This window comes from Thamnophis sirtalis, unplaced genomic scaffold (assembly GCF_051295495.1).
Source record: "Thamnophis sirtalis isolate CommonGarterSnake01/CBP01778 unplaced genomic scaffold, rThaSir2_p1.2 scaffold_8, whole genome shotgun sequence".
NCBI classification, from domain to species: Eukaryota; Metazoa; Chordata; class Lepidosauria; order Squamata; family Natricidae; genus Thamnophis; species Thamnophis sirtalis.
Genome location: NW_028261388.1, coordinates 55,886,310 through 55,908,425, shown reverse-complemented (window position 1 = coordinate 55,908,425; position 22,116 = coordinate 55,886,310). Strand labels below are relative to the sequence as shown.

General features: G+C 40.3%; 1 protein-coding gene across 1 annotated transcript in view; it reads left to right on the top strand.

Annotated features, from left to right (window-relative positions):
* Window positions 1-14,180, top strand: part of HSF2BP (heat shock transcription factor 2 binding protein) — a 43,878-nt gene extending 29,698 nt beyond the window's left edge. The window contains exons 7-8 of the mRNA XM_087722099.1: window positions 8,331-8,434; window positions 12,415-14,180. Of these exons, the coding sequence (XP_087578225.1) occupies window positions 8,331-8,434; window positions 12,415-12,623 (313 nt within the window). The 3' untranslated portion in view covers window positions 12,624-14,180. The remainder of the gene's footprint in view (window positions 1-8,330; window positions 8,435-12,414) is intronic.
* Window positions 14,181-22,116: the final 7,936 nt, after the last annotated feature.

The following is a 22,116-nucleotide window of genomic DNA, read 5'->3' as shown; positions in this document are numbered from 1 at the left end:
ATGTAAGAGAAAATATAAAGCAGATTAAGACCCATAAGTGATATATTATTAAGTAACAAGATATTATTACAATCTTTATGTTGGCATTCAATCTATATTTTCCTAGGAAAAAATATTGCAATAGAAATAACTTTCAATTGATCAAATAAAAGTTTAAAAAATATGTTTGAGGGTTACCAAGTCTACAAGTTTGTGTAAGAATTCATTGTGAAATAGACTTCTGTTAGGCTTTTGAAACTAAACAGCAACAAGTGGTTTGACAAGAGTTATGTCACTGCAAATGTAATAGCAGATTACTTCTCGTAATTTACGATAAATAAATATACAATGGCCTCCCTTAAAAGTAAATAATGCAAGATATAATGCACAGTCATATATTCTAGATCTGCATTCTGCTAATATGCATTTTTCATTGTATTTATCAAAAATCAAGTGTGTTAACAAAGCAAAACATACCCAGAAAAATACCTAACCCATAAATTTTCCAGTCTATGTGCAAAGTTCTATTATAATTGGAAGAATAGTCACCAAGATCTGGAGAAAGACTTTTTTTGTGAATAAGTATATTAGAGTTTACAGTAACCATAAACCCTGGATGTCAGCAGAGGTACAATCACTTCTGAGACGCCACCTTCAAGGCAAGAAACAAAGATGAATACAACGAGGTCAGGGCAAACTTTAGCAGAGGCATTAAGGCAGCTAAACAGAAATACAAACAAAACGTAGAGAAGCATCTGGCAGATAATAACCCAAGACAGGTGGAGCAGAGGGTACAACATCTAACCAATTATAAGGGAAATATTATGAAAATAGCCAATGCTGATGCCCTGCTGGTAGAGGAGCTAAATAGCTTCTTCGCCCGCTTTGAACTTAAAAGACCTGTCTTTGTGGCTCTAGCTCAAAGGCCCTCGAATCTCCAGACACTCACCTTGCCTGAACATCAAGTGAGAGTTGTGCTGAAGGCCGTAAATCCCAACAAAGCTGCAGGTCAGATGGGATGCTGGGGAAAGTGGTAAAAACCTTTGCCGTCCAATTAGCGGTCCTGACAAGGATTTTTAACATCTCCCTGAAATTGGCTAGAGTCCCAACATGCTTGAAAGCAGTCATAATCATCCCAGTTCTAAAGAAAGCAGCCATAAACAGCCTGAATGACTATAAACCCATTGTACTGATGTCTATAGTGGTGAAGTGCTTTGAGAGACTGATCCTACAACCTCTCAGGTCCTGTCTTCCGCCAAATTTCTATCAACATCAGTTTGTTTATAGAAGCAATAAATCGACAGAAGATGCCATCGCCACTGTTCTACATACTGCACTGAGACACCTTGAGAAATCTGGGAATTATGGCTGTGCCTTTAATACCATCTTACCAGGCATTCTCACTGAAAAGCTGTCTGGCTTGAATTTCCCTCCCCTCACTTGTGACTGGGTCAAATACTTCCTGACAGACAGTACACAAACAGTAAAGGTTGGGTCCTTGACATCTTCCACCCTGAAGCTCAGCACAGGCTCCCCTCAGAGCTGCATGCTCAGTCCCAGCTGTGCTTGCTGTATACACAACTTCATATCCTTGAATCCATCCAACATCATGATAAAGTTTGCAGATGACACAACGGTGCTGGGTCTTATAAATGGAGGTGATGAATCAACATACAGGGAAGAAGTTCAGAAGGTATCTACATGGTGTTCAGAAAACAAGCTACATCTAAATACTAAGGAGATGATGTTGGATTTCTGGAAGCACAGAGAAGAACATGCCTCATTGTATATCAAGGGGGGCCATGTGGAGAGGGTTTCATTTAAATTCTTGGGAGTGCTCATTAGTCAAGATCTCACCTGGTTAGTAAAGCTAAACAGAGACTTCATTTCCTTAGAGTCCTGCTGAAAAATCAGTTGGAAAAATGGCTGAAGACTTCTTTCTATCAGTCCACGATAGAAAGTGTCCTCACATACTGTATAACAGTATGGTACACTGGTTTAACAGCTGTGGACAAGAAGGCACTACAGAGAGTGATCAATTCGGAAACCGTTGGTTGCCCTCTAACACCACTGGATGATATCACCAAGTCTCGCTGTTTCAGCAGAGTAAGGAAGATACTTAGGAATGATTCACACCCTGGCCAGTGTCTCTTCATTCTTACCATCAGGCAGAAGACATTGAAGTATAGCCAGCCGGACAAACACGTTTAAAAACAGCTTCTACTCATGGGTTGTCAGACACCTAAAGACAATCACAATCACTCCATGTACATATGGAAATGTATGACAAGTTTTTTTTCTTTTCCCAATTACCGTATTTTTCAGAGTATAAGAAAAATATTGGAAATATTGGTGTGTCTTATACATCTAATATAGCCATTTTTGGCCTTCTGAAGCCCTGCCCCCGCATCCCATTTTTGTGAAAGATGGGCCATTTTTCACAAAAATGGAGGGTTTTTTTTGCCTTCCCTCAGCCCCCAGCAGCATTCTGCAGGCTTCAGCAGGGCTGGGGCAAGGCAAAAATATCCCAGTTTTTGCAAAAAAACAGCCCATTTTTTGCAAAAATTGAAGCTTTTTTGCCTTACCCCAGCCCTGCTGAAGCCTGCAGAGTGCTGCTGGGGGCTGAGGGAAGGCAAAACTTTTTTTTTCTTACTTACCTCTTTGAAATCTTGGTGCGTCTTACACACTGGTGTGTCTTATAGTTCGAAAAATACGGTACTTGTATAAATTGGGAATTGTATTGTCATGTATTTTCTGTTATGGATTGCTAACCTTTTTCTCATTGTATGCCAAAAGCAGGGAGAGCGCAGGGGGGTCGTGCGTGGGGGTGCCCACGCTCATAATTCTATCTTCACAACCCCAACCCTCTCCCCTCTTGGCGCATGATGGACCTGTTTTCTCTGTCCCCAGGCTCCAGAGGCTTTCTAGGCCTTCACGCCCCCTCCCCTGGAGGCCCTCTGGGGGCTTCAGGAGGCTTCCCGAACTTCCGGGTTGCCCGTACAGCTGCTTTTCTCCCTCCAGAGGCTCCAGGGAAGCCTCTTGAAGGCTCCTGAAGGCGAAAAATGGTCCTATGGGCAACCCAATGGTCCGTTCGGGAATGGACTTCTCGTTTGCCCGTGGGGCTGTTTTTTGCCCTCAGGTGGCTTCCCTGAAACCTCCGGAAGGAGAAAAACGGCCCAATGCTCAAACTGGAAAGCTGTTCCCGAACTACTGGTTTGCCCAGTGGGTTGTTTTTTGCCTTCAGGGAAGCCTCTGAAAGGCAAAAAAGGCCGAAAATGAAAGCTGAAGTCAGTTGGCCAGTGTGTGCATGCGCATTGGAGCTGACATGGCAATGCTTTGCATGCACTAACAAATGGCTCCATGTGGCATAGGTTCGCCATCACTGGGCTAAACCAATTTTGTTGTATACATGATGTACAATGACAATAAAGGCTTTTATTTATTTATTTATTTATTTATTTATTTATTTATTTATTTATTTATTTATTTATTTATTTATTTATTTCCAATTGACTGCTGAGATAGGGAACTAGACTTCCATTTTGCGGCCATCAAAGAATACTTTCTTAAACCCACAGGAAAGCAAATTCAGATAAATCTTGCAACTTGGAGTAGTATCTTTCTAACTTCAAATTAGAGAATTCAGATGATAGGTAATTATAGTAAGAAAACAGCATATAAGGGAGTTTTTTGCACAATGTTATTCCACAAGGTGACTTTATGAGTACTTCTATATGTAGACATGACATGTCTACAAAATGAAATCTGGCATGGAGCAGAGCCTCCAGGCACTGTGGTTTTTGTTATAACCCATGAAGGAAGAAGGAAAAAACACTTAAAACCATTACTATCTCCTTTCTGTATTGAGAAGAAGGCATGAGAATTACAAAGCTCTCAAAAGAACCCATTCCTTTTTTCCCCTCTCTTTTTACAAGTACCTGCTGTACCTCCAGGTTTAGATAATGTGCTCTTTACTGTTGTTCTCTATTTTTATTCATAAACCATACCATGCAGGTCATGAGAAATTCTCCCAGGGTCCTTTAGCACAGTGTTTTTCAACCTTTTTTGTGCAAAGGCACACTTTTTTCATGAAAAAAATCACGAGGCACACCACCATTAGAAAATGTTAAATTTTTTTAACTCTGTGCCTATATTGACTATAGGCGGGTGTTTTTCCCACGGCACACCTTACACTATGTCACGGCACACTAGTGTGCCGCGGCACAGTGGTTGAAAAACACTGCTTTAGCAGAATTGCCCAGAGTGATTTGTCTATTTCTCTACGAGTTTGCTGATTTTCAAACAGATTACTGCATTCTTGCGTGGCATATAGTTATACTTCAGATGAAGATATATTAACATTGATGCTCTACCACATCAAACTGTCAAGTTAACATTGAAACATAAAAACTATTGGATGCAATTGGTTGACAACAACACTTGACATCTATGACTTTGCCACATATGCCATTTCTTTAATGAAAGGCAATCACTTGTAGTTCCACCTTAGGCACAAAGCTAGCTGGGTGGCTTTGGGCTGAGCCCTGGGAAGAAGGCAGTAGCAAATCACTTCCAAAAATCTTGCCAAGAAAACTGCAGAAACTTGTCCTTTAGGCAAGAACTTGAAGGAGCACCTACCTACTCATTATTTTGTATCTTTACCTGTTCTGGTAAAGGAGTACTTACGGGAAAGAGGCAAACAATTGTTAGATTCAGGGCTATTGGCTCTTCCAGTACCTATTTGGTTAGTACACGGCACATTAAAGTAGTCCTCTTAAACTATACAAGTATGAGATGTACTACTTCTATGGCGAAGTAAAGGGAAGTGATATGAAAAGAATGAGAAATATGGGCAGTGAAATGTGATGGGATTTCACTTCAGAGATTGAATTATTACAATAATTAGAAGAACATGATAATTAACCAGATGTTCTGTAAGGAAATAAAGAGGTTTCAAATAATCCAGGTACTGTATTTCTGTGTAAGGAAGCCTTTTCTTAACTGTTCCTGATGTGGATCTGAATGTTTTGAAACTACTCTTCATATAAGCATGCTGATCTACAAGTTAGAGAGGCTAGACTGCCAATGTGTATCTGTTATTGCTGTTGTATGTAAAGCCCACTTTTTACTTTTGGAGCAGTTTAAAAATAATTTCTCACTGTACATGTTCGTAATGTTTTCTCAGAGTAACTTCATACTCATTGAAGCACTCTTTTAAAATGAGTGACTCCCTTGTCATGTGATTGCACTTTGGGTGCTTAGACAGTTGCCCACATTTATGGCAGTTTGTGGCATCCTGTGATCATAGGATCACAATTTGCAATATTTTTTAGTGGGAACTAATGTTTACTTCTGGATTCTGGCAAAAAACACCCATTGCAGATAATGGATCCATTTAATAACCATGGCACTAACTTAATAATTGCCGCATTTGCTTTAAGTCTGGCAGTCATATAACAACCACTGCATAAAATGTTGTAAAATCATGTTGGTCATGTGGGTATCTCAACTTATGATCCTCATGACATACGAAAATTCTGGGCTCCATTATAGTCATAGTGAAGAACTACTGTATTTGATCCTTTAAACTAATCTTAAGTAAAAAAAAAAAGAAAAGACTGGAGATTCCAAAATGAGCCATGTGATGTGACATGTCTTATTTTTCTTTAAAATGTGGTCAGAAACGCCTCTCCCATGTGAGTCTGCTCTTCTATAAAAGTTGAATCACATGGAAGACTATGATGCAACTGTGTTATCTAGGATGAAATAAGGTAGGAGTAAAACTGATGATTTATTCTGAAGAAAGAAGTTTCTTTGGGATACTATTCTGTTTCCTGCCTTTAAGGGAGGAATAAGATTTTAGCTAGCTCCTGATCAAACAGGTACTAATACAAAGTACATTGTATTAGTAATGAACAATAGCTCTGTCTTTCATTCTTCCTTAGATACACATTCTCCTGATGAAATTATTCAGGTAAAGAGCCAGCTTGGACAGCAATTCCATGAGAAGCAAGTTACTTAGGCATAAAAAAACTAATAATATTTCTCCTCCCTCCCCTCTGGCTCCAGATATTTTGAGCAATAATACCTTCATTCCTGATTATGGCGGTTAGTATCAGAATTTTAAATGAGAGGAAGATTTATATTTCTCCCTATCTGTGTTCATAGTGTCTATCTCCAGTACAACTGTTAGATAGGAAAACAATTCCCATTTCATGAATATTATGGCTGTTACTTACCCCTCTCCTTGTAGTATGACAGCTTGGTATCTGGTATTTATTTCTTTTTAAATGGCATATATTCTAGATTCATCCCACCATGGTATGTTTCTGACGTAAAATGTACAGTATTTGCTTGCACAGCATTTCTTAGATTTCTTATGATTAACTTTTGGGAGAATAGAAATAATCAGTTCATCAGTTTCTTTTTTTTTTTAAAGTTTTATTGCTTTAATTAAACAAAAACACAGAAAAAGAATAATCCTTTGTTACATCTTGTAGAATTGGTTACAAATACATTTCGTGCGTTTTTTCCACAATCATTACATATACTTCATTCAAATTGAATTGTACATTTTAAATCAAATTTTTTTATGTATTTTACTATCACTGTACCACAATTCTCATTTAATTACAATTATATAAACATGCTTTTATCTAAGATCATTTGTATTTAAAGACACAACCACCTACTGGCATTCATTTGCAATTTCAATAAACCTCCAATAACATTACACCTTTATAACATATTCTGAATAAAAATCAGTTAATATCTAAGCATTCCCCCCCTCTTTCCCCCCAACTCACGCTTATATCCAATTTGCTTTTACAAATACAACACACACACACACACACACACACATCATTAAACATTATCCATTAACATTTCCTTGTTATTGTAGTTAACTAAAAATTATCACCTCTCCTCTCATCAGGCCCAAAAGAAATTATACCTTTATAGCAAGATCTAAGCAAGAATTTATTAATAAAATTTATAGGTCTTTTCCCTTTGTCCCAATTTACAATTTATATCCAAGTTATTTTTACTAATTAAGGTTATCATTTCATTACTTTATCCTAGTTAATTATATGTTAATGAATGAACATTTAATAACAATCTAAAACAATCTACAAAATACTAACATTCCTACTTATTAATCACAAAAAATATCCATTAACATTTCATTATTATTGTGGTTAACGAGAAATTATTTACAATTTATATCACATCTCCTCTCTTCAAACCCAAAGGAATTATACCTTTATAACAAGATCTAAACAAAAAATTATTAATAAAATTTATAGGTCTTTTCGCCAAGTCCCAATTTACAATTTATAACCAAGTTACTTACACTAATTGAGGTTATCATTTCATTATTGTTGTCATAGTTAATTATATGTTAACGAATAAAAATTCAATGATAATCTAAAACAATCTACAAAATACTGAAATTTAGTTCATCAGTTTCTAAATAGGTAGTTTGTCCAGAAGAGAAAGGAGCAATAGTTATATGTAACTGATTTCATTGACATCTTAAAATAATTGGTAGAGCTATTTCAATATAAAGTATCCAGAAATAAGACATTATTTTCTTCCAAACTGAGAAAATTCTATAGTTATTTTGAAAGGTATCCTAAAAGGATCTGACAGTTAAAAAGTTCTTCTCCTGCAGCAATTGATTTATTTGTTAATAAATTTTGCATACAACAAAGGTTTAAGTTGTACAATTACATCCAGTTTGTGGTTGTACAATTTTTATGAAACTCTTAGGGTTGCTGACAGTAACAGACAAGATGCACTGAGACTTGTATTCTGGCCATGACATATTTATCCTGTGTTAGCCTTACAGCAGCTCTTCTTTGAAAAGATTTCTCCAGTTCTAATTTATAGAGGCATTGGCTTTTCAAATCAAGACCATTGTTCATTCTCAATTCCTGAATGAATTTTAAAGAAATCATCTGTTAATTATACTAACTGATTGAAACAATACTACAACTGGAAACTTCCTTTAAAAACACATTTATTTTTATGGATGTCACTTTTTCTTTCTAATAATACTTTCTATAATATGACTCATGTCTATAATATGACTCATGTTTATTTCAAAGCTATAGTTTTACTCATATGCAAATGTCGGCCACATGATCACGGAGACGTCTTCGGACAGCGCTGGCTCTTCGACTTTGAAACGAAGCGTTAGGAACGACTAGCACAAGCAAGGGGAACCTTTATCTTTATGTGTATACATGCTACTACAGTATCTTGAAGATCATCAAATGAAAAGGTGCAATGTAAACTTTGCCAGAAAATACATTTATGCATTTCAGTCACTTTTAAAACTTTTATTGCAGGCTGATGCTGATGTCCTTATATAATATTAGTATCAACATGAAAGGTGTGAAGTACATCAGTGAAAATACAGGATTCTTCCCATTAATCTGGTGGCTCCTGAATGGTAAGTGTACTATTTATTCTAAAAGTGCACTATTTATTCTACAATAAATAGAAGTTTAAAATACTCAATGACATTACTTTCTTAAAATTGCTGCTCTAGATTTATTAGAACAATATTTTATATACCTAAAATGTTGTCAAGAAATTGTGTATTTTAGGATCAGTGTAAAAGATAGGAGGTTTATATAAGGAAAGAAAGAGAAACAGGATGAGCTCTGAGGAAAAACACATCAGGGTTATAATTAGCATGTGATACAGAGCACAGCCAAGGTTTAGATTCTGATATGTAATGATGAATGATGTTAATAATAATATAATGTATTAGTATTTTATTATATTTATGGTTACTGCCCTTTAAAATATTCATAGATACATTATCTTGTAATCCTTGTAATAGGTTTCTATTTTCACTGATAGTTTTCAGTGTTGCCATTTTTAATATTGCACATGGAATGAATGAAGCTAAGAAAGCACATAGTTGTATCAGTGAGTTGAAGCAGAAGCAGCATTGAAATCAGAGGGCTTCCTGATTTGCAACTGAATGTCTTTACTATTATGCTCATTGGCTCTCCATGCATTATTTCTGATTTAAAATCACAATATTATTCATGCTTATATAGATATGTGATTATTTTCATTGGAATATATTGTCAAATAAATGTACTGTACATAAAAAGGGACCCAGTGGCTAAGATGCTGAACTTGTCAATCAGAAAGATCGGCAGTTCGTCGGTTCAAATCCCTAGCACCACATAACGGAGTGAGCTCCCATTACTTGTCCCAGCTTCTGCTAACCGAGCAGTTCGAAAGCACGTAAAAATGCAAGTAGGAAAATAGAGACCACTTTGATGGGAGGATAACAGAATTCTATGCACATTTGGCATTTAATCATGCCGCCCACATGACCATGGAGGTGTCTTCAGACAGCGCTGGCTCTTCGGCTTTGAAACGGAGATGAGCACTGTCCCCTAAAGTTGGGAACTAACTAGCACATATGTGTGAGAGGAACCTTTATCTTTAAATGTACATAGGAATGGAGGTTGCAATCTTAAGCAGAGAAGATCACTGAACACAGTACTATATGATTTATTTGTAACTAACAATTCATAGGACTGCACTATATATATATAATACTGTTCTAGAGCCCTGACATTGAAAGTTTAGTTTGTTATTTGATTTCTATTGCTGCCAGTGATGACTTAGATACTTTCAATATTGGTTTATCACTTTTGCTTTCTCTGCTGGTCAAAGAATAAATACTTTTCTTAAAAAACTTTTTTAGATCATCTGGTAGCTCCCGGCTGATCTAAAAAACAATGTCCAAAATGGCACAGATTTTCAAAAAGAAGTAGCAGTCTGTGACCAAAAAGAGCCTTTTTTAGTTTAGTAAAGATAATAATCAAATAAAGTGTTTAAAAAGTGAAAGGTACAACTTATTTTCTATTTGAAAAATAAATCCCCAAATGGCTGCTTTTTCAACAATGAAGTGATTGCAGCCCCACCTCTCAGCTGGACAACTCACCTGAGAACTTCAAAGTGCCACTCCAGAGACTTCTCACAAGCTGCCACTTGAGGGTGATTCTGGGACTCTCCCTAACCCAGGTAGAGGTAAAGAAGTCCATGCGGATTTTATTCCGCTAATCGTTGCCAACTATTGGGGGGGGGGGTTGTTCATCTCCATTTCAAGGGCCATTGAGCGAGCGCTGTTCGAAGACCTTTCTGTGGTCGTGTGGATAGCGTGACATCACAGAGTAGATACCTTTCCCACCAAAGGGGTACCTATTTATCTACTTGCATTTGTCTGCTTTCAAACTGCTAACTATATAACTCCCCGGCACAGGATAGTTATATAAACTTAGGGAACTCAGTTCCCTGGTCAGTTGGCCAAATTCACTGGAAGTCCTCTCTACTCTCGTTGTGACTCTCTCCAGGTTTTAAGTGCATAGCTATCTGACCTAAACACCAGTGGTGGGTTTCAATTTATTTTACTACCGGTTTGTTCATGTGCGCACTTGAGCATGCACAGAAGTGTCTGGGCAGGTGGGTGGAGCCTCCCACTGCTGCTACTACTGGTTTGCCCAATCTGGGGTGAACCAGCAGAAACCCACCTCTGCTAAACACTCACAAGAGATACTGGGAATTAAAAGAGGAAATAATTTACAAATATCTCAAAATATGTATCTCCAGTTTAATTCTTGTTTTACTTTACCTTTTCCATTGTTTTTACAGATAATACCTGGTAAAATTATTACCTCTATCCATACAATTCTTGAGGTTTAGTAGGTATAGGTAATCCTCGACCAACAGTTCATTTAGTGACCATTTGAAGTTACAATGGCACTCCAAAAAGTGTCTTATGACCATTTTTCACACTTATGACTGTGGCAGCATCTCCATGGTCACATAATTTATATTTGGATGCTTGACCACTGACTCACATTTATGACAGTTGCAGTGTCCTAGAGTCATCCCTTTGTGCAACCTTTTGACAAGTAAAGTTAATGGGGAAACCAGATTCACTTAACAGCTGTGTTGCTAATTTAAAAACTGCAGTGATTCACTTAACAAAGGTGGTGAGAAAAGTTGTAAAATGGGGCAAAACTCACTTAACAAATTTCTCACTTAGCAACATAAATTGTGGTTGTAAGTTGAGGACTACCTGTAGTTAGGTAAACTTGTCCCATATTCAAGCTCTTAAACTATCTACAAAAATATTTTTCTTTTGACTTTATTCTCTCTGTCCATGATCTCTTATTTCATATTTATATGTTTTCTTACATTCATTAGTTCTACTGAATTTAGTGAGCCATCTTAGCTATGTTTGCATTATTCAGGTGTAGGACTCTATTGTTAGATTGTCTATAGCGGACTTTTGTCATTTTTATTTTTTGTACCTTTAAATCAGTGTGACTCCTGGCAACTGCCTGGAAAATATCTTGGCAAGATTTTAGAAGTAACTTGCCATTGTTTTCTTCCTAGGGCTGTCAGAAAATGACTGGTCCAAAGACATCCAACTAGCAGGAGAACTCGTGATCTTCTAGTTTCTGAGAAAAAATAGAAAACATAGTGATGCTTGATTCTGGCAGTCATTACTTGGTAACATGCTAAGCTCTGCCTCTATCAAGGAATGTTAGTCATATGTTAACTGAATTCATATACTTCCAGGATCTACTGATGATTAACAGTTTGGCATTGATGTAGTGCAATTACATAAGTGTCATTTCAGAGAGTAGTTCATCTGGGAATATAATGCCAATGACACACGTGATTACAATCTCATTTTGCCGTATCAGTTGCACCTGTTAATATTTAAAAGCTAGTTACATCAGATTTTACTGGACATTTTATAATTCTCATAAATACCTTAAATAACCAGGAAATTTTGAAGTAGGAGTATATAAACATTTCCTTTAAATTATTTAACATTAATTCAGAGTAGAATATGATACCTGAAAATGTGATCCCAGAGTTACAATTACTAGATATAAAAAAAAATCCAGGTTTTTTTTCTTTTGTTTTCCCCCCTTTTGTCTGATGTACGGAATCCTAACCAGCCTGTTTAAAAATGTCTCTCCATGCATTACAGAATAAGAGAAAAAGGAACCTAAACATGCTGATTGGCCTTACCGTTATTGTAATTGCATCTATTGACACAATCAGAATTCCAGTTGTCTGGAATAGTGTTCCAATTTAGGGTTTTTACCAAACATATTGAGCCAGAGAGCATTTTAACATTGGGTTCAGGGTCAGTGGATATTAAAGGTAGCACTGCTATCTCTGTGCTTTGTGGATTTAATGTAGAGAACATTATAAATGAGCAGCTGAAAAAATAGTTTTAGAAGGACTTCACTGGAATAATTCAGAACTTTGCTTCTTTAAATTATAACAATGGTAATTATTTATTATTTCCATTTATTGTATTTATATGGTGACCATTCTTTAAAGCCATATAGCTATACTATTTTCTTTTTTTTCTTTTAGATCCAGATCCAGAAGTATGTTTTCATGTATTACGACTTCTCCAGTCCATGATTATGGAGCCAGAGATATTAACTAAATCACATCTTGAAATACGTGACTCCCTACCACTTCCACGTATCCTTTTGCTGTCAAAGAGCTGTAATAAAGATCTAAAAATTCTGGCCCAAGAACTGCTTGAGGACCTCAGAGTATTAGATGGGGAAATGTAAGACTCTTACTGAGGATATCATTAATTTTTTTCAAGCATACTTTTAGGCTGTGTAATAATTTATAAAATATTTATACCTGCTTTCTAATATATTTAGTCATTGTAATTAAATGGTTTACATGCTTGGCACTCCTGCACATGAATCCCAACCATAAATAGCATCTCATAATTTCTATGCTTGTGATATATCAAGTATCTTAGAAATACTGAGTTTAATATCTGGAATATTTGTAAGGAGTGGGTGGATTTACTACGTAATAACTCTCCCTTAATTAGAATCTTACCTAATAGCTAAGGAATATAGTTCAGAATTTATATTTTCCATATCATAACTTGTTAAGGCAAAATCAAGTGCCTTGGTCTATTTTATTCTTCATTTGACAACCTCTTATTTTAGTGACAGTGAGAATAATCTTTAAAATTTTATTTTTAACATCAGAAATGACCTTAGTTTAAAAATCTAGTAAAGGGTGGAGTGACTTCATTTTTTGTAAATATTTATATCAAAACAATAGAAGTTATATTAACAGTAGAATTGTCTGGGTGAAAGGTTGCTGGGCAGAAGGCTCTGTCTGTTTTCCCACACTATATAAGCTTACTGCATTGGAAAGGGACAAAAAGAACATTACCACTGCCTTCTCCTTTCCTGGTACTTTCCTGTGTCCTAAGATTTTTAGAAGGATTAGCTATGGAGTAACATAAGTTGTAAACCTTTTTTTCATTGCTGACTGTAGACTTTCATTTCATTTTGTGCTTTCCAAATTTGAACCTACCAGCATAGTGGGTGACTCCTGCAAATTGCCTCTTACATTATTCTAGGGACAGGGAGATAATATAAGTGGAGACAGCCAACAATAGATCACAGCTCATTTTACCCTAGCCTAGAACCTCACCCATAGTGGTCTAGGCACAAGCATTCTCTTTGATTATTAGCCTAGCTGATTCAATTTGGCACTGTCATATTTCTTGTTCTTCATTGCTTCTGTACCACATTCTTTCTATTTCCAGGGTCAGTCAGGGAAACTGAAAAGATAGTTACTGTTTATCCTGTATTTATGATTTTGTATAGTGCTAGCTAATTTAAAAAGAGACACTAGAATCTTCCTTTGGGCTTTAAGCCACTAGGACAATGGTCATTTTGGTAGGCCTGGTTGTTAGTATGATAATAAATAATTCATGGACATACAAATATATTGGTAACAATGTTTCAATTGTCACTTATTAAGAAATAATAGTTTTTAACTGTACCATACTAAATTGAACAAGGATCACTTATTTTGTCTCCTTAAGATAGACTTTCATGTTGTTTCTAAATTGTCTAAAATGTTGCAGTGTAACTTTCTATAAAAAAATCTTCAATTTGAAGTGGGGGCATTTTTATTCATAAGTTTCCATGTCTTGTATTCCCCTCATAATTGTCTTTGCACTGAGAATACCATCTTCTGAAGTTGTAAGCTATTTATATTATAATGATGTAAAAGTATTGCCCTCTTTTATTTTTATAATTTAGATATTGAAAACATGCCAATATTGTATAATGGCTGAACATTAAAAAACTGAAAACTGGAAATTTTGCTGGAAACAAAATAAATAACTTGGGTAAACAGTTCTGCACTTCTCTGGGTTCTCTTTTAAGCAAAGGCCCACTTGTATTGTGGATAGGAGACATCCAGAATGAGTAAGAGCAAAACATGGATTTTGATATTTCTGCTCCATGTTATTATTTTTTAAAGCTCTTGACTTGTTGAGTTGAATTGAGTTTATTATATTTCTATGCCGCCCTATTCCCCGGAGGGGACTCAGGGCGGCTCACAACCAAGTCAGGGGGGGGGGGTACAAATAAGAAAAAAAGAACACGAACAAAACAATACCACAATTTAAAACACTCAACAACCATACCATTCGAGAGGGGACAAAAACTCATTAGCCCCAGGCCTGTTGGAACAGCCAGGTTTTAAGGGCTTTGCGGAAGGCCTGGAGGGTGGTGAGGGTCCGAATCTCCACGGGGAGCTCGTTCCAAAGGGCCGGAGCAGCCACAGAGAAGGCCCTCCTCCGGGTGGTCGCCAGTCGGCATTGGCCAGTGGATGGAATTTGGAGGAGGCCTAATCTGTGGGATCTAATTGGTCTATTGGAGGTAATTGGCAGTAGGCGGTCTCTCAAGTATCCAGGTCCAATACCATGAAGGGCTTTGTAAGTGACGACTAGCGCCTTGAAGCGTATCCGAAGACCAATAGGCAGCCAGTGCAGCTCGCGGAGGATAGGTGTAACAATCGCTCGCGCGGCTGCATTCTGGACAAGCTGAAGTCTCCAAATGCTCTTCAAGGGCTGCCCCATGTAGAGCACGTTGCAGTAGTCCAGTCTTGAGGTCACAAGGGCACGAGTGACTGTTGTGAGGGCCTCCCGGTTCAGGTAGGGACGCAATTGGTGCACCAGGCGAACCTGGGCAAATGCCCCCCTGGTCACAGCCGACAGATGATGTTCAAAAGTCAGCTGTGGGTCCAGGAGGACTCCAAATTGCGAACCCTGTCTGAGGGGCGTACTGTTTGACCCCCCAGCCTGAGAGATGGAATACTTGGCCAATTAGTGGGAGGGAAACACACCAGCCACTCGGTCTTATCCGGATTGAGTGCAAGCTTGTTAACCCCCATCCAGACCCTAACAGCCTTGAGGCACTGACACATCACGTCAACCGCTTCGCTGAGTTGGCACGGGGCGGACAGATACAATTGCGTATCGTCCGCATACTGATGATATTTTATCCCATGCCGTCGAATGATCTCACCCAGCGGCTTCATGTAGATATTAAACAGGAGGGGGGACAGGACCAAACCCTGCAGCACCCCATAATTCAGGGGCCTGCCCCCCGACCAACACCGACTGCGACCTGTCCGAGAGGTAAGAGGAGAACCACCGTAGGACAGTGCCTCCCACCCCCACCTCCCGCAGTCGTCGCAGAAGGATACCATGGTCGATGGTATCGAAGGCCGCTGAGAGGTCAAGGAGCACTAGGACGGAGGCATGACCCCCGTCCCTGGCTCTCCAGAGATCATCGGTCAGCGCGACCAAAGCGGTTTCAGTGCTGTAGCCAGGCCTAAATCCCGACTGAAAGGGATCTAGATAATCGGTTTCCTCCAAGGACCACCGGAGCTGAGAGGCCACCACTTTCTCAACAACCTTCCCCACAAAGGGGAGGTTGGAGACTGGACGGTAGTTATTTAAAACGGCTGAATCCAAGGATGACTTCTTCAGGAGGGGTCTCACCACTGCCGCCTTTAAAGCGAGGGGAAAGAACCCCTCCCGAAGGGAGGCGATAACTATCGCCTGGATCCAGCCCCGTGTCACCTCCCTGCTGTTAGCCACCAGCCAGGAGGGGCATGGGCCCAGCACACATGTGGAGGCACTCAGCTCCCATGGCCTTGTCCACTTCCTCAGGGGTAACAGGTTGGAAATCAATCCAGAGATGTCGCTCCAGATTCTCCCCTGGTGCCTCAGCTGGCTCTGCGCAATTGGAGTCCAGGTCCGCCCGAAGCTGAGCAATTTTATCCGCGAGAAATTGGACATATTCCTCAGCTCTGCCTTGCAAAGGATCGCTCGTATCCCTCCTATTCAGGAGGGAACGGGTTATCCTGAACAAGGTGGCTGGGCGCGACTCAGCGGAAGCTATCAGAGTGGCAATATGTATTATTTTTGTCGTCCTAATTGCCCGAAGGTAGACTCTGATGCAGGATCTTAATAGTGCTTGGTCTGACTCGGACTTACTGGATCTCCATCGTTGCTCTAGGCATCTCTTTTGGCGCTTCATCTCCCGGAGTTCCTCAGTAAACCAAGGAGCCCTCCTGGATTCACTGCCTCGGATCGGCCGTAAAGGCGCAATCCGGTTGAGAGCCTCTGACGCTGCTGAATTCCAAGCAGCAACCAGAGTCTCCGCCGGACTGCGGGCGAGAGAATCAGGAACAATGCCAAGCGCCGTCTGAAAGCCCAAAGGGTCCATAAGGCGCCTGGGGTGGAACCACCTAATCGGTTCCTCCTCCCTACAGTGGGGGTTTGGTCTTCGAAAGTCAAGCCTCAGTAGGTAGTGGTCCGACCATGACAGGGGTAAGATCTCACTACCCCTCAAACCAAGATCACAACTCCACTGCTCCGAGAGGAATACGAGGTCGAGCGTGTGACCCGCCGAGGCCCCGGATTACTTGGGCCAAGCCCATGGCTGTCATGGAAGCCATGAACTCCTGCGCTCCATCAGAGTGCTCGACGAGCGAAGGCAGATTGAAGTCCCCCAGAACCATAAACCTGGGGAAACTCAATTGCCAGCTCTGCTACTGACTCGAGGAGCGAGGGGAGGACTGTTGCAACGCTGTTGGGAGGCAGGTACGTTAACAGCAAGCCCAATTGACCCTTGAGGTCCAACTTCACCAGCAAGGACTCACACCCGACAAGCTCCGGAGCAGGGATCCTACGAGGAGCTAGAGACTCTCGGATAACAATAGCCACACCCCCACCCCTTTTCTGGGGTCGTGGCTGATGAAGCACCTGAAAACCCTCTGGGCACATCTCAGTGAGGGGGACTCCTCCCTCCGGGCCCAGCCAGGTTTCAGTAATACATGCCAGGTCTGCCCCCTCATCTAAAATTAGGTCCCGGATGAGGGGAGCCTTATGAACTACAGACCTGGCATTTAGCGACAGCAGCCTGAGACCAGGGTCCTGATTACTCATGCCATCTGGCCTTGGAGTGGGACTAATAGGGCCAGAAGGAGGGATCTCTGTGACGTAGCGAACCCTCCTTCCCTGGTAATGGCCAGCCCTAAAGTCCCCGCCATATCTGCCCCTCCCTGTTAAGACCGTAATGTTCCGGCCCACTCCCGTGTCCGTGGTCCCTCCACCCACCCCCATAGCCCCCCGTGTTCCCTGACAGGCCCTTCGAATCAATCATCCTGAGATTGGGAATAGGCCCAGATCCCCCCAACACTTCTGCAAAGCACTCAGTGTGGGGGAACCCGGTTCCAATCCCAATCCTCACTTACACGCCCAAGCACTCACTCACACCCCTACAAAAATTTAAAAGTTACAACAATATAATATAAAAAAGGGATTACATAAGTTAAAAGGTGAGATCATTCACTCACAATCATACACATCCACACTGCATACAAGAGAAATTGCGCAGGTATTAAAAGAATGTTAGAGTTGGGCGAGTAGTCCGTACGTAGAAATATAGAGTTCATGGAACGACAGCACAGTAGACCGGTCAAGGCCGGCACGGTATGAGGGAGCTAGAATGACCTCTTTCTCTGATAGTCTAATGTAAGAGAAGTAATAGTCGAGATGGCTAGGATAGAGTTCCTGAGGTAGTAATGGACGATGATAGTCACGATAATGGTCGTAGTCCGGGGGCAGGGATGTAAAACTAAAAGTCCAACAGGCCAAGTCCATAAAGATGAAGCATAATTGGGGGAGCCAGCTAGGGTAGATAATAAGGATAGTAAACAGAGAAGCCCCCCCCCCGGCCACAAAAAAGGGCAAACCGGGGGGGCCTTACCACAGCGGAAAGTCCGGTCAGATGGGGGAGGGGGCGTCCAAGGGGAGAGCAGAGATAACAAATGATAACAATTGCCCACCTCTGTCCAGCACCAGACCCCCCCATAACCCCCCTCCTTAAAAACGAAGGGCCAGCTGATCTAGTTCCGCAGGACCCAAAAGCTCGTACACACCCAATAGGATGGAAAAACGGCCATTGCAGATTGAAAAGTGCTGAAGGGGGGGAAGGTTCAGGAGGGCCGTAATGGCGGCTACAAGCTAGCCGCTCGATCACCCTAGGCACTAACCCGCCCATCCAAGCCAACCACCCCTTCACCCGGTCCACGCTGACAAGACAGACCAGAAGGCTGAGCCGAGGCGTTCTCAGAGCGGCCTCATTGAGCCAGCGGGACATCAAGCCAGCAACAGCCAGCATCAACACGCCGGTGATTGCGGTAGTCAGGGTGGCAGTCATAGCAGTCATAGCAGGGTCGGAGCTCCCCCCAAAACAGCTGGGGGGCGGTGTCCTCCGAGCAGCTTAGCCACAGCGTTCTTTCAGTGGCATCAACGGGCTAACGAGCCGGCAAGCAGCCCAGCGATGGTCGCGGTAGCCAAGCCAGAATGGTAGTCGCGGTAGTCACTTGTTACATATAAGAAATATAACTGAAGAAACATGTCCTAAGAATTTGACTTATTTACAAAAGTTTTACTTTGGTTTTAATTGTTTGTTTTTATGAATTCCAATTTTCTTCTGAGATGGATTTTGGTTTTTGAAGTTCATAAATTATGAAAGATTCAAATGTAGCGAAGATGCAGTTGCATTGTGAAAATAATATTGAATTATTGTGTCTTTTTTGAAAGAAGTAATATGCATACTTCTTACTATAAAAATAGTTTTGAGTGCTTGAATATTCTTAGTCCTGATACGTTAACATTTCCACTTCCCCCCATTACAGTGTGTTGCCATTTTGGCTTAAAATTGTTAGAAAGCAAAGATTTAATATAATAAATAAAATTGCATTTGATTATATCTAAGCTAGCCTTATGTCTCAGTGATGTATTGGACTATGTCCATTCAACTCTGGTTTCAAATTTTAATACTCACAGTGCTAACCTAAAATCTATAAAAGTTTGTAATTTTAGAATAGTCAGAAGTTTTATTTTCCAACAAGAGATTAATCTTATTTTGAAACAAGGAAGGAGTTAATATTATAACTTTGAATGCCGAAGACTAAAAAAGAGCACACATTTCATTAAAAAAGGCATCACATCATTATCATATTGGAAAGTAATTAATGATTTGCAGTCTAAAAATCATCTGGAAAACCAGTTTTTTTAGAAAGAATATCCTTATATTCTGGAGAAAGGAAACACCAAAGGAAGACTAATAAAATGAAATAATAAAAATTATTTGAATCAGCCTGATAAGGGTATGTTTCATGATATCAATTTATACAGTTTTAACTAGACAGTGAGAATCATTAAATTACTCAACACCTCACTGAGATGTAGGTGAATAATTAACAGGAATAATAAATATATTTAACTTAAAAAATAAATCTGCTGAGAGCTGAATGTGATTTTTTTCAATAAGAGAAGTTAATAATAAAACCAAAAAGAATGGCTATATTGCAGACTGTCCTGTTTCTCCACTTCTATCCCCATTTATGTGGGGGTAGAAGTGTATATTAGTCTCAAAACTGATTTTAAAAAATACAGTAGCCAATAGGTACCAGAAGTAAACATACTCACACTCAATAATTTCAGTGAAGATCCTATTATGATGTAACTAGTTTTATCTTCATGAATAAAAAAAATGATCATCAATTCATCATAGAGAAAGTGATATACCTGCATAGAAGTCATAGGCTCCAGAGCCTTTGGGAAGCATTGCAGCGAGTACAGCTGGAGAAGTAGCGAGCTCTGGAGCTATGTGAAAAACCAGCCAACAAACCGCCACCGAGAAGTCCCTTGTGGATTGGAACCGTTCTGAAGGGACGGGGAACAAGGAGAGGCATTTTGGGAGATTGCATGGAGCGAGGCAAGCTCCCCAGCAGATCGGAAACTACTCTCTCCAAAGATCAACGGCAGGGATGGTGGCCATCTTTAAATGACCGCTCTGGAGCCGGGGCAACCGGAATAAGACTGGTGCAGGAGTGGAGTAATGAACGGAGTGTTGGGACCAGAGGAAGACTGGCCGATGTAAGAACAAAAGATCTTAATTTTGGTGCTTAAATTTTTTTCCAAAGCTAAACTAGCAGCTAAAAGGCACTTGAAACACGGAGGGGGGAAAGAAAGGGGGGGGGGAACTATCAGTGAACAAATACTAAGCCCAAGGAGAATTTGACTAATAAAATTGGAACTGGAGAAATTCAAAAAACAAAGGGAAAAATTTGGATAATTTGTGAATGGATTTTGAGCTTATGGTTCGACTTTTGGTAATTTTTGACAAATTATCAATCTGATTATATAGAGGAACAGTAAAACCACTTACTGGAGAAAAGAAGCATAACAACATTTTGAAACAGCTTGAAGAAGGGTGTGGTCCTTTTCTACGATTTGATTTCATTTTGTCTATAGCTGAGGAAGAAAATAAAGGATTTTCGAAGTGGACTGGCCTATTTTGGGATCTGATATTAAACAGTGGAAATAAGAAGAGGGCCTGAATTAACTGTGGTAAAACATAAAGTTACTAAAAGTGTGTTAAACTTGATCATAGAGGGTGGGATGTTTGAGTTGTTGGAAATGTTAAAAAATGCAAAAGCAACATTAAAAGTTAATAAAGAGCCAGAAATGGAAAGAGAAGAATTGTTGAAACAAGAGATAGGAGGGGAACAGATGAGGAATGCAAATGAACAAGAAACTAACAGGGTAGGAAAAAAATGAAAAACAAAATGGGAGGTGGAAAAGGAAAATTTGGTTTGGTTTGGTTTGGTTTGGTTTGGTTTATTAGATTTATATGCCGCCCTTTCTCCCAAGGACTCAGGGCGGCGTACAACATTAAAAAACAACAACGCATATTACAAAAGTTAAAAGAATTAAATAGAATATCCCAAACAAACCCAATTAGAATTAACAATGACATTTTAAAGAAAATTCAATTAAAATTAACAATGATCAATAATTTATTTTGTTTTGTTCACGCCAGGCTGGCTTGCTGGAAAAGCCAACTTTTTAGGGCGCGTCGGAAGGACCAGAGGTCGGGGATTATACGAAGCTCCGGGGGCAGCTCATTCCAGAGCGAAGGCGCTCCCACAGAGAAGGCTGTCCCCCTGGGGGTCACTAGCCGACACTGTCTGGCCGATGGCACCCTGAGAAGGCCAACTCTGTGGGATCGCACTGGACGGTGGGAGGCTACCAGTGGCAGTAGGTGGTCTCGCAGGTATCCTGGGCCTAAGCCATGGAGCGCTTTAAAGGTCATACTTAGTACTTTGAATCGCACCCAGAAGACAATCGGCAACCAGTGCAGGCCGCCTAAAAGAGGTGCAACATGGGAGCACCTAGGTGCCCCCATGATAACCCGTGCAGCTGCATTCTGGACCAGTTGAAGCCTCCGAATGCTCTTCAAGGGCAGCCCCATGTAGAGAGCATTACAGTAGTCCAGGCGAGAAAGGACGAGGGCATAAGTGACTGTGCACAGAGCATCCTAATCCAGGAAGGGGTGCAATTGACGTACCAGGCAAACCTGGTAAAAGGCCCCCCTGGTCACGGCCATCAGGTGTTATTCTAAACTAAGCCGCGTATCCAGGAGGACACCCAGATTGCGGGCTCACTCTAAGGGGGCTATAATTTCTCCCCCTATCATCAAAGATGGAACAAGATGCACAAATTGGGATAACGGAAGCCACAGCCACTCAGTCTTGGAGGGATTGAGCTTGAGCCTGTTCCTCCCCATCCAGATCCGCACAGCCTCCAGGCATCGGGACATCACGTCGAGGGCGTCGTTTGGGTGGTTTGGGGTAGAGATGAAAAATTGGGTA